The following is a 12,224-nucleotide window of genomic DNA, read 5'->3' as shown; positions in this document are numbered from 1 at the left end:
AAATATACTTTTTAAAAAGTTACAAAAGGCATTTAAGGGAAAGCCTATGTCCTTCCATGCCACCCCTCAGTCCCTCAGTTACCAAGTGATTAGGAGTGATCACTAAGACCAGTTAATAGTGCAGTGATGGGCAACCTTGTGAGCTTGGTGTGTCAAACTTCGCCAAAAAACTGACATAACTCGGGTAGTGTGTCACTTTGAGGAAAAAACATTATTTCGCAAATGTTTCATCCTCAGGAGCAGCAAATGTTTCATCCTCAGGAGCAGCAAATGTTTCATCCTCAGCATGCAGCCGCCTTAGCGGCCGCGTGTCATCAGAAATGGCTACGTGTGTCAGTGCTGACACGCGTGTCATAGGTTCCCCATCACTGTATAGTGTTTCCTTCTGGGGACAAACTAAATATTGGATGTCCAAAAAAATGTATATACACACTGAATAATTATAAAGGCAGTGTTCATTAAAATACATTTCATTTTCAAAATTGAGCTATCAGCTATTAAAGTGTGTATACATTTTTTGGAATACCCTGTAGTATACAAATACAGGTGCGCGCGCGCACGCACACACACACACACACACACACACACACACACAGTTATTTTCTACATGAATCAAGAATATGCAGAAATCTGTTCAACTGTGTGCCTTTTCCTTTAACATCACTTGGAGATCTTTTGGCCCTGATATCTGGAGGTAACAGGGACACATGATGAAGAAGGAGCCAACATCACAAAAGGTTTTATTTTAATTCTTGTTAGATTGTTAGATTAGTTGACTCTTCCCAAGTTGATCAATGGCACTGAGTGAACACTCTTGGTGCACTGAGCCTGTAGCACACATTTCGGAAGAGGACAGAGAGGCAGTCTCGGCCCTCAGGGGGCTTCCGTTTTGTTAGTCCAAGTGGGACATCCAGGAAAAAGACTGACCCCGGGTCACAAAACTGATGGCTAAGGTTGCCAGATCACACCCAAACAACTCCATCTGCAGTTTCACCCAGACCGTGGTCCAAATTTTCTACAAAGGAAAAGCGATGTATGAAGAATGCAGCTGACGTGAGAGGAACTGGATTCAAGCCTTCTTGGAAACTCAGGAATAGTTTGCCCCTTTAATCTGAGCATAGATAATGGAGTCTGCAGAATGGTTTGCAATCAAGTCGTCTCTCTTTTCTTTTGAGGTTTTGAGAGCCATGCTGGCAGAGGTAAGTGCCTCGTCCGGGGTGGATGACAACTACAGAGGAAGAAGGAGGAGGAATGAGCGAGTTCAATTTGGAGGAATGTGTCTCTTCAGAAGCAACTTGAAAGCTTCGGTCAAGAGAAGACCCAAAGAGACCAGAAGAACCCTTCAAAGAATCACTGCCCAGCATCCAGAAAGCATTACTACTGTTTAGCAGATAAGCCATATAGCATAGCGGGAAATTACAATGGCAGCAGGTCTCCAGTGTCATGGAAACAGCGTGGTCATCTTACCTTGGCAAGAGAATCTGAGTGAGGATCCAGAGCTTGGGGACTTGAGTGATCTGCCATAAGTGCCAGGAAAAAAAGGGACAAATCTCACCAATGGGGTCTGGAGGAATTAGAAGCCTCTCCCTTCGGTCTTGGGTGAAGGGGTGGGCTGGGAGGGAGGTGGTGCAGGTGGGAAAGATGGAGGGTCTGGAGGACAGCTGAGAAGTGGAGGAATTCAAATCTGTGGTCTGCAGAGAAGGTGGGCTGAGCAGGTTTTATCCCCTGCTTTCCAGTAGCCATTCAAGGCTAACTCTATTCTCAACAGCAGAGAGAGAATTGCTGCCCCATCTCTCGGAGGCCACTCACATTTTCTGTAGCTCTTTGTGATGAGGAAGACAAGGGCCATCAGCAGCAACGTCAGTAGACTCCCAGCAAGAAAGGCTAAGGCCAAATGAAGTTCTTTGCTGTTGTGGCAAAAAGAGGGAACAGATGACCTTCTGGGCTTTTTGAAGGCCTTTCCTAAAGATCAGAGTGTAACCTTTTCCTTATATGGGTAAGCCTCTAAAATAGCTTTCACACTTCCTACTGCTTTTCGACTTTTTGGTTTCAGGTTCCAGATCCATTTGAGGCCTCAATGAAAGCTGTGAACTCTCTTGCCCTCAAAAAATATTCATAGATCTAAAACTATTCCAAAAACTGAAGAGGAGAAAAAGCTCCCAAACTCATTTTATAAGGCCACCATTACCCTAGTACCAAAACCAGACAAAGACACTACCCCCCTCCCCCCAAAAAAGAAAAGAAAACTATACTATAGGCCATGAACACAGATGTAAAAATCCTCAAAAAAATATTAGTAAACCGAATTCAGCAATACATTAAAAAGATCATACATTATGATCAAGTGGGATTTATTCCTGGGATGCAAGGCTGGTTCAATATACACAAATTAATTAATGTGATATACCACAGAAACAAAATGGAAAAAAAAAACCCATACGATTATATCAGATAGATGCAGAAAAAGCATTGGATAAAATCCAACATCCATTTATGATAAATACTCTCAGCAAAATGAGGATAGAGGGAACATACTTCAACATCATAAAGGCCATATATGACAAACACACAACTAACATCATACTCCATGGTGAAAGCTAAAAGCTTTTTCTCTAAGATCAGAAACAAGACAAGAACATCCACTTTCACGTTTCATTTAACATAGCATTGGAAGTCCTAGCCACAACAATCAGACAAGAAAAAGAAATAAAAGGCATCTGAATTGGAAGGGAAGAAGTAAAAGTGTCTTTATTTGCAGATGACATGATACACTATAGAGAGAACTCTAAAAAATCCACCCAAAGCTATTAGAACTCAGTAAATAGTAGGATACAAAATGAACTCAGTAAATAGCAGGATACAAAACTAATAACCAGAAACTGGCTGCATTTTTAATACAACAATAACAAACTATCAGAGAAATTAATAAAAAAAAAAAAAGAGAAAATAAGAAAACAAATTCCATTTACTATTGCATCAGCAAGAATGAAATACCTAGGAATAAATTCAACCCAGGAGGCAGAAGACCTGTACTCAAAACTATAAGACACTGAAGCAAGCAACTGAAGAAGACATAAATAATGAAAGGCTATATATACTGTACTCATGTACAGGAAACATTAGCATCGTTAAAATGTCCATGCTACCTAAAGCAATCTACAGATTTTAATGCAATCTTTATAAAAATATCAACAGCATTTTTCACATAATTAGAACAAATAATCCTAAAATTTATATGGAACCATAAAAGACCCTGAATAGCCAAAGCCATCTTGAGAAAGAAGAACAAAGTTGGAGGTATCACGCTAATATCAAACTATACCACAAGGCTATAGTAATTAAAACAGCATGACACTAGCATCAAAAGAGACACACAGATCAATGGAGCAGAATAGAGAACCCAGAAATAAGCCCATGCCTGTTAGGATGAACTACCCCTAAGCTCTCCTACTTGGACATGTTTTCTGAATATATCCTATCTAATAATAGACAAATATGCAAATTGACCGCACCATCACTACACCCAAGCCACGCCCACCAGCAAAGCCACGCCCACCAACCAATCAGGACGAGTATGCAAGTTACCCCAACAAAGATGGCGGCTAATTTGCATATCAAGACAGCGTCGAAAGAAGCCAAGAGCTGCAGAAGGGAGGAAAGCTTCGAAGAAGCAAGCAAGCTGGGGGGGGAGGAGAAGGGAGGAGCAAAGTCAGGGCCAGGGGTGAAGGGAAAAGCAGGCGGGCTGGCAGAGAAGGCGGGGCAGGTGACAAGGGCGGAGCGGAGGCGGGGCCGGGGGAGAAGGGAAAAGCAGGCGGGCTGGCGGAGAAGGCGGGGCGGGCGGCAAGGGAGGAGCGGAGGTGGGGCCGGGGGCGAAGGGAAAAGCAGGCGGGCTGGTGGAGAAGGCGGGGCTGGTGACAAGGGAGGAGCGAAGGCGGGGTAGAGTGCAGCAGGAAATCCTATTGCAGGATTTTTCCTGCAACGGGAACGCTAGTATTGTTATAAGCCTTTCCCCATAGCTTGGGGCAGATGGCTGGTGCCTGCAGAAGCAAGATAAGAAGTCCTTTCCCACTGACTGACCTGTGCACTCTCCTCCCTTGACCAACTCCTGCCCTCCCCACTGCTTGACCAACTTGTGCACCCACATCCTGACCCTATTTTTGCATACATCTACCCTATATAAGAGAATGCAACCACCCCCTCCAGACTAACACTGACACACTGGCCTCAGCTGGCTGTGAGAGAATGTAATAAAATTTCTTAAACCCTCACAACATCTTTGGCCTGCCCCATTTTGGTGTGGACCAAATAATGCCTATGTGGTTAATCTCTGACAAAGGAGGAAAGAATATACAGTTGGGTAAAGACAGTCTCTTCAATAAACAGTGTTAGGAAAACTGGACAGACACTTGCAAAAGAATGAAACTGGATCACCATATACAATAATAAACAAAAAATGGATTAAATACTTAAAAAGTAAGACCTGAAATCCTAACACTCCTAAAAGAAAACATAGCAATAAATTCTCTGACATTGCTCTTGGTAATACCTTTTAGGATGTCTCTTTTGGGGCAAGGGAAACATTTCAACAACAACAAAACGAGACTACATCAAACTAAAAAGTTTTTGCACAGTGAAAGAAACCATCAAAAAGGAAAACAAAAAGACAACCTACTGAATGGAAGAAGATATTTGCCAATGATACATTCAACAATATCCAAAACATATAAGCAACTCATATAACACCACCAAGAAAACAAACCAGTTAAAAAATGGACATTTCTCCAAAGAGGACATACAGGTGGCCAATAGGCATATGAAAGTATACTCAACACAAGGGTAATGCAAATTAAAACCACACTGAGATATCACCTCACACCTGTTAGAATGGCTATCATCAGTAAATCAACAAATAAGTGTTGGCGAGGATGTGGAGAAAAGGGAACTCTCGTGCAATGTTGGTGGGGTTGTAAATTGGTGCAGCCACTATGTAAAACAGTATGGAGGTTCCTAAAGAAATAAAAAATGGAACTGCTTTATGTCCCAGTGATTCTACTTTTAGGTAGAATTTGAAGGAATCCAAAACACTAATTATAAAGACATATGTACCCCTATGTTCATTGCAGCATTATTTACAATAGCCAAGATATGGAAACAACCTAAGTGTCCACCAATAGACAAATGAATAAAAAAGATGTGATATCTACACTAATAAAAGAGAAACATGCAAATTGACCATACCTCTGCTATGCCCACAAGCCACGTCCACAAGCCAAGTATGCAAGTTAACCCAACCAAGATGGCTGCGGCCACAGAGTGAGCAGGAGGCTTGGATTTCCCCAGCAATGGAGGAAGCCAAGCTTCCCAACCGCTCTGGCTGGCCCTGGCCTCCATTCAAGGCTACAAAGTTTCAATTAGAGAAGATAAATAAATCCCAACAAAAATGGTGGCAGCCATGGAGCTGGAGAGAGCAGGAGGCTTGAGTTGCCCCCGGCGATGGAGGAAGCCAAGCTTCCCGCAGCCCTGGCCTGCCCTGGCCTCCGCTCAAGGCTACAAAGTTTCAATTATAGAAGATAAATAAATCCCAGATACCAGGGCCTCTGCTTGGGTCACCGGGGGGCATGGCCAGCCTGCAAACCACCACAGGCCCCTCGCTCAGGCTGCCCCACGCCTCAAGGGAACCCCCACCCTGATCCAGGGCACTCTTCGGGGCAAACCAGCCGGCCCCCACCCATGCACCAGGCCTCTATCCTATCTAATAAAAGAGTAATATGCAAATTGACTGTCACTCCAACACACAAGATGGCTGCCCCCATGTGGTCAAAGATGGCTGTCCCCATATGGACACAAGATGGCCACCACAAGATGGCCAGCAGGGGAGGGCAGTTGGGAGGGATCAGGCCTGCAAGGGAAGGCAGTTGTGGGCAATCAGGCCAGCAGGGGAGGGCAGTTGGGAGGGACCAGGCCTGCAAGGGAGGGCAGTTGGGGGCAATCAAGCCTGCAGGGGAGGGCAGTTAGGGGTGACCAGGCTGGCAGAGGAAGGAAGTTGGGGGAGACTGGGCCTGCAGGGAAGGGCAGTTGTGGGGGATCCAGGCATGCAAGGGAGGGCAGTTAGGGGTGACCAGGCCTGCAGGGGAGGGCAGTTAGAGGTAATCAGGCTGGCAGGGGAGTGGTTAGGGATGATCAGGAAGCAGTTAGGGGCAATCAGGAAGGCAGGCAGGCGAACAGTTGGGAGCCAGCAGTCCTGGATTGTGAGAGGGCAGTCAGACATCCCTTGAGGGGTCCCAGATTGGAGAGGGTGCAGGCTGGGCTGAGGGACATACACCCCCGTGTATGAATTTTGTGCACCAGGAGATATATATATATATATATATATATATGTGTGTGTGTGTGTGTGTGTATGTGTATATGTGTATATGCCATAAAAATGAATGAAATCTTGCCATTTGTGACAACATGGATGAACCTACAAGATATTATGCTAAGTGAAATATATCAGAGAGAAAAATATAGCATATGATTTCACTTATATGTGGAATCTAAAAAGCAAAATAAACAAAACAAAACAAACTCATAGATACAGAGAGAAAAATTGACAGTTACTAGATGAGATGGGGGGTTGACAGGATATGTTGTAAGTTATACAAAATGTTGAGTCATTATGTTGTACACCTAAAACTAATAGAATATGCTATGTCAACTGTAATTTTAAAAAATGTTCATAGTTGGCCCCACATAGCAAATTTTATTTATAAACTTAAAGGATTCATGGATCTCTTGAGGCTTGGGGGTCCCTAGGTTAAGAGGGTAAAAAACGAATTTAGTTTTTCCATTGTCTCTGGCCCCTTCTCCCCAGACGTCCCTTCCCAAGTCCATAATGCAAAGCTGTCAACACAAAATCAAGCACCATGTAGTGTAAGAGGAAGTGGGGTGGGAGAATGCTCACTTACTCGGAAGGGCAGGGTGCAGAGGTACTTCTTGGAGCTGCTGTGGTGTGGATTTGTTTGCCTATGAGAGAACATGAAGGGGATTAATGTATCTGCCACTTATCCTCACCTAGGCTTACGTGCCCCGAGGTGCCCCACCCTGTCCAAGTAACCAGTGGAGATTAATGACAACTTCCTCCCTACAACTCCTCAAATGGAGAGAACATCCTGCCTTAGGTCCTGAGTACTTAAATATGGAAATTAGAACTGGAACTTCAAAAACCATCAGCTACACAAATGAAAGAAAAGCCTCGCGTACGTCCCTTTGATAAACGCATATATCCTTTTGATAAACAAAAACATCTCCTGTGTCTCCCTCAGATTTAAGCAGAGAATCTCAAGGCCAGGGGGTCGAGTACCTAAAGTGAATCCTAGAACTAGTGTTTCCCAAGGTCCTTGGCAATCTGACCTTGGCACCCACTGCCTTATAATTTTTTTTTTTCTCTCATTTGTTTGCAGTGAAGCCAAAGGCAGCCATGGTTGAGTTTTCCCAACCCTTACACCACAAATAGGGTGGGTAGTAAGGGAAGTCAACTAGGTTTCCACAAACTACTCAGCTGGTCTAATACCAAGCAAGCAGACTCCCTGTACTCAAATTTAGAGGATCAGACAGTTCTCTCTGGTTCCCCTTTTCACTCTCCTTGGTATTACCACATCACGGTGAATTCCGATCCTTCCAACCTCAGAAATGTTGTCCCATTACAGCCGTTCAGCGCACTTTCCAATTATTCCAGTTCACTTTCAACCCGGCAGTGAGGCAGGTAATGGTTTCTGCCCCGAACTTACCAATATTGGGATCCTGTTTGGATTGACCTGATCCCATTCTGTCTTCGCCCGAAATAAAGAAGGAACCTCTGAGAAAGCCTGGAAAGGAGAGGCAGTGGACGGGTCAACCGGGACCTCGATATAGGAGCAGTAACAAGGAGAGGCAAGTCATGACGAGTGTTCTAGTGAGGCCGGTGGTCACAGATGTTATGTGGTGTGGTTGCCACAGCTCAGCAGTCAGTCCTCAGCTTTGCAGGTCCAGGAATTTGATCTTATCAGGGCACCTAGAATTGACTGATTACACAAGAACTTCCACGAACCAATTCAGAGGAGACTGACGTATAAACTGAAATGACATAATGAACACGTTGGTATAACGAGTAGCAACCAGAACATATAAGAAAGCCAATGAAAAACATAATTTTTTAAAAATATATTTTATTGATTTTTTATAGAGAGGAAGAGAGAGGGACAGTTAGAAACATTGATGAGAGAGAAACATTGATCAGCTGCCTCCTGCACACCCCCCACTGGGGATGTGCCCGCAACCAAGGCACATGCCCTTGACCGGATTCGAACCCGGGACCCTTGAGTCCACAGGCCAATGCTCAATCCACTGAGCCAAACCGGTTTCGGCTGAAAAACATAATTTTGCTTGGTAAGCATTGAATTGAAATAAGGATGGGAGATGAAAGGATATTTTGAACTGAGTATCATCTAGGTCTGATGCATCTGCCTCCCTCTCCCATGGCAGTATTGAGGGAACTTTTACAAATTTTTGTTGCTGGAGGTCCTTCCTCTAGGTTCTATCAGACACTTCTATTCTGTTCACATATTGTCTTCTAGAGTGAAAATATTCTCACCTAGGCTATGGTTCTATTTGTTATATATCAAGCTTTCTATATTTCCTCTTTATTTTTTATGTATTTGTACCAAAAAGTATAAAGCACCAAAAAGCAGAAGTCAAGTCATCTAAACTGCCACTACCCATAGTTTAATATTTTAGTGTATTTCCTTTTTTTTGTACTTCCATGAATTCTAAATATTTTTAGTTTTTCGCTTTTTTCCAGTTTATTGAGATATAATTGAAATATCACATTGTATTAGTTTAAGGTATACCAGTTAATGATTTGATATGCATATATATTTCAAAATGATTACAATGAGTTTAGTTAACATCCATCATCTCACAGTTAGACTTTTTTTATGATAAAAATGTTTAAGATTTACTCTCCTAGCAATTTTAGAATGTGCAATACAGTATTATTAACTACTAGAGGTCGGGTGCACGAGATTTGTGCACTTGGGGCAGCGGGGGGGTGGTCCCTCAGCCTGGTCTGTGCCCCCTCACAGTCCGGGAGCCCTCGGGGAATGTCATACTGACGGCTTTGGCCCGCTCCCTGGACATCCTTAGCACTGCCATGGAGGCAGGAGAGGCTCCTGTCACCGCTGCTGTGCTCACCAGCCGTGAGCCCGGCTCCTGCGTTGAGTGTCTGCCCCTGGTGGTCGGTGTGTGTCATAGTGACCGGTCGTTCCACTATTTGGTCGATTTGCATATTAGCCTTTTATTAAGATAATCACCATGCTGTTTCCAGGACTTATTTATCTTGTAACTGAAAGTCTGTACCTTTGACCATCTTCACCAATTTTCCCCACCTCCCACACCCCGTCTCTGGCATCTGTTCTCTGTGTCTATGAGTTTGATTTTTAAAGATTCCACATATAAGTGAAATCAGAGTGCTTGCCATGCATGTTTGAAAAGGCTAGTTGAGATATATCTTCATATATCCTTTATAAAAACACACACTAAGCTTTTTATCATAGACATTCTCCCATGCCACTAAAACTTTCTCTAAGTATTTTTCATGGGGATAGATCTTTCTGTTACAGCTGTGTATTATGGCTTGTTTAACCAGTTCCCTGTTTATTATTTACATGTTATTATTTTTAAATAAAATAAAACAGTTCTAGGAGGCCACAATTTCATTTCATATTTAAGTAAACCCATTCTAAGAATTTTTGGCTTTGCTATATCTATTGTTTTATAGGTAATTTATTTAGACAACAAAGGCCACTAATTATTTGTTCAGCTCTCAAAAGTGAACCCTCCAAGTTCTGTGGCATTGGGGGAGGGTTGGAAGCAGGACCTCACTGCCAGGGACCAGTAGCAACAGCAACATTCTATCAAGGACCTCACAATTCGACCAGATGTTTTTAGATCATGCATGTAGGATAGTGAGAAAGGCCACAGGGAAACCGGGTGAGAGAACTCTGACCCGGGAGAACCGGACGCTCACCATAAACAGCAGAATCAGCAGTAGAAACTATCTTCCCAGCACTTTTTCTGTTCCTGTTTTCATTCAAAAGTCAATGATGCTCTTTGTCAAGCATGATAAAATATTTAGATAGCATTTTAAATATATTGAGATACATGTTTGTGCTAAATAAACAGAGTATAAATGAATCCTATGAACTTATACTAGACCTTACCCCTGCGAGGTGGAAGAGAAGAACATGGTAGGTTTCTGTACAATCTTTTTTAAAAACATATATATATTTCTTTATTGATTTCAGAGAGGAAGGGAGGAGGGAGAGAGAGAAACATCAATGATGAGAATCATTGATTGGCTGCCTCCTGCACGCCCCCTACTGGGGATCAAGCCTGCAACCCAGGCATGTGCCCTTGGCCGGAATCGAACCTGGGACCCTTCAGTCCGCAAGCTGACACTCTATCCACTGAGCCAAGCCGGCTAGGGCTCTGTATAACCTTAACCTTTACATCAGTGGCTCTGAATCTGCAACTGTCCCAAAGAAATGTTACCACAGCCACCTGGACAAAAAGTTGGGCCATCAGACCCTGAAAGACCAAACCATCCCACAAAACCACAGGGCCATAGCCACTTACAGATCCAGGTTGAGAAAAGAAACACATGTCCCTTTAAAAACACTCACACACTCACAGAAGCATAAATTAAAATAGAAACGATGCCATACATACCTTTTCACATTTTGTCAGGCACCAGAGAGAATCTTCCAGATTTGCCATTAAATTAACCAACTCAACACAGGCATTCAAATATAACCCTTCCCCCACCAAATAAAGTTGTAAAGAAAAAGAAATGATAGAAACCATTAACAATGAGAGGACATTTTTCTTTGGTGAGCAATTATTCTGTGTAGATTAAAAACATGGGATAAACGCATTTACCTTGAAAAGTCCGGTCACGAAATGCCCCGTCTAAAACTGAACTTTTGCTTCTGTGGCTACTCCTATTTTTCAGAAATGACGAAATAAGTTGTCTTGCCAATCAACTAAACTTGAGGGCAGACTTCCTCTTTGAGGCCAACACTGTATTTTTTAAATCCCATAAGCAGAAAACGTTTATATCTTTGGACACATGAATGTCAGAGCACAAGGGATAAGACTTTATTTCTAATTAAGGACACGTGGAGCAACCACATGGCGGATACTATGGGGGTCACAGCAGTATGACATGATCACTGTCATCAAGCATCTCACTGTGTCATTTATTCTAAGCAATAAAAGAAACTGAACAGTCGTGTTAGAGTTAAGTGCCTGCTGTGCAGACTGTGTGTTAAGAGCATGGAGAGCCCTTGAAAGAGAAGGCAAATCATTTATAAACATCTATTCATAAAACAGCATCAATAAATATACTCAGTAAATAATTATGATGGGTCGTACAGTGGGCTGGGTGCGGTGGGTAATTCTGAGAGCAAGGCAGAGAAGTTCCTCTTGGAGCTACCATCTAATTGGAAAGAAATGTGCTAAATGAGCGAAGGGATCATCCTGGGTCACCTTAAGGGCCATGAAGAAAAGCAGCAGAATGCCATGCTCAAGAGTAAATGAGAGGATGTCTTTAGAGAGCATTGGTGATCGGAAGGCCTGTGCAAGGAGCAGGCAACTACGGTGAGAACCATAGGACAGGACAGGGGTGGCCAGGCAGCGAGGCCTGGGAGGCCAGAGGGCAGGGGAACTCAATGAGGGAGGAGCTAGCAGAGCGGGGAGTCAGGCTAGGGCTAGGCCCGTGGTTGGCAAACCTCGGCTCTCGAGCCACATGCGGCTCTTTGGCCCCTTGAGTGTGGCTCTTCCACAAAATACCACGGCCTGGGCGAGTCTATTTTGAAGAAGTGGTATTAGAAGTTTAAGTTTAAAAATTTTGGCTCTCAAAAGAAACTTCAATCTTTGTACTGTTGATATTTGGCTCTGTTGACCAATGAGTTTGCCAACCACTGATAGGCTATATGCCCACGCCTGGGGCTGGGCCTGGCGCACGGGTGGGGTTCGGGTGGAGCGGGGAGAAACAATGTGAGGAGTGCCTCAGGCCCAGGGACGGATTTCTGAGATATCAGCATGGGTTAAGGGTGGGGCATCTGTAATAGGTGGGAAGTAAAAAACAGTTCCAAAGATGTACTTCAGCCAAATTGTGGAGGTCTTTCAATTCAAGCAAGAAATGT

The 12,224-nt window shown here is 43.5% G+C and overlaps 1 protein-coding gene across 1 annotated transcript; it reads right to left on the bottom strand.

The window, feature by feature from the left end:
* Positions 1-711: 711 nt before the first annotated feature.
* C22H1orf162 (chromosome 22 C1orf162 homolog) lies at positions 712-10,093 on the bottom strand. The gene is made up of 6 exons (XM_054711673.1): positions 10,046-10,093; positions 7,770-7,847; positions 6,948-7,005; positions 1,810-1,907; positions 1,468-1,517; positions 712-1,228 (listed from the first exon to the last, which is right to left on the bottom strand). The coding sequence occupies exons 2-6, from the start codon at positions 7,804-7,806 to the stop codon at positions 1,088-1,090; spliced, it is 384 nt and encodes a 127-aa protein (XP_054567648.1). The 5' UTR covers positions 7,807-7,847; positions 10,046-10,093; the 3' UTR covers positions 712-1,087.
* Between the last annotated feature and the right edge of the window lie 2,131 nt (positions 10,094-12,224).

Source organism: Eptesicus fuscus, chromosome 22, assembly GCF_027574615.1.
Source record: "Eptesicus fuscus isolate TK198812 chromosome 22, DD_ASM_mEF_20220401, whole genome shotgun sequence".
In the NCBI taxonomy this organism is placed as follows: domain Eukaryota; kingdom Metazoa; phylum Chordata; class Mammalia; order Chiroptera; family Vespertilionidae; genus Eptesicus; species Eptesicus fuscus.
This window is presented reverse-complemented; position numbering and strand designations above follow the sequence as displayed.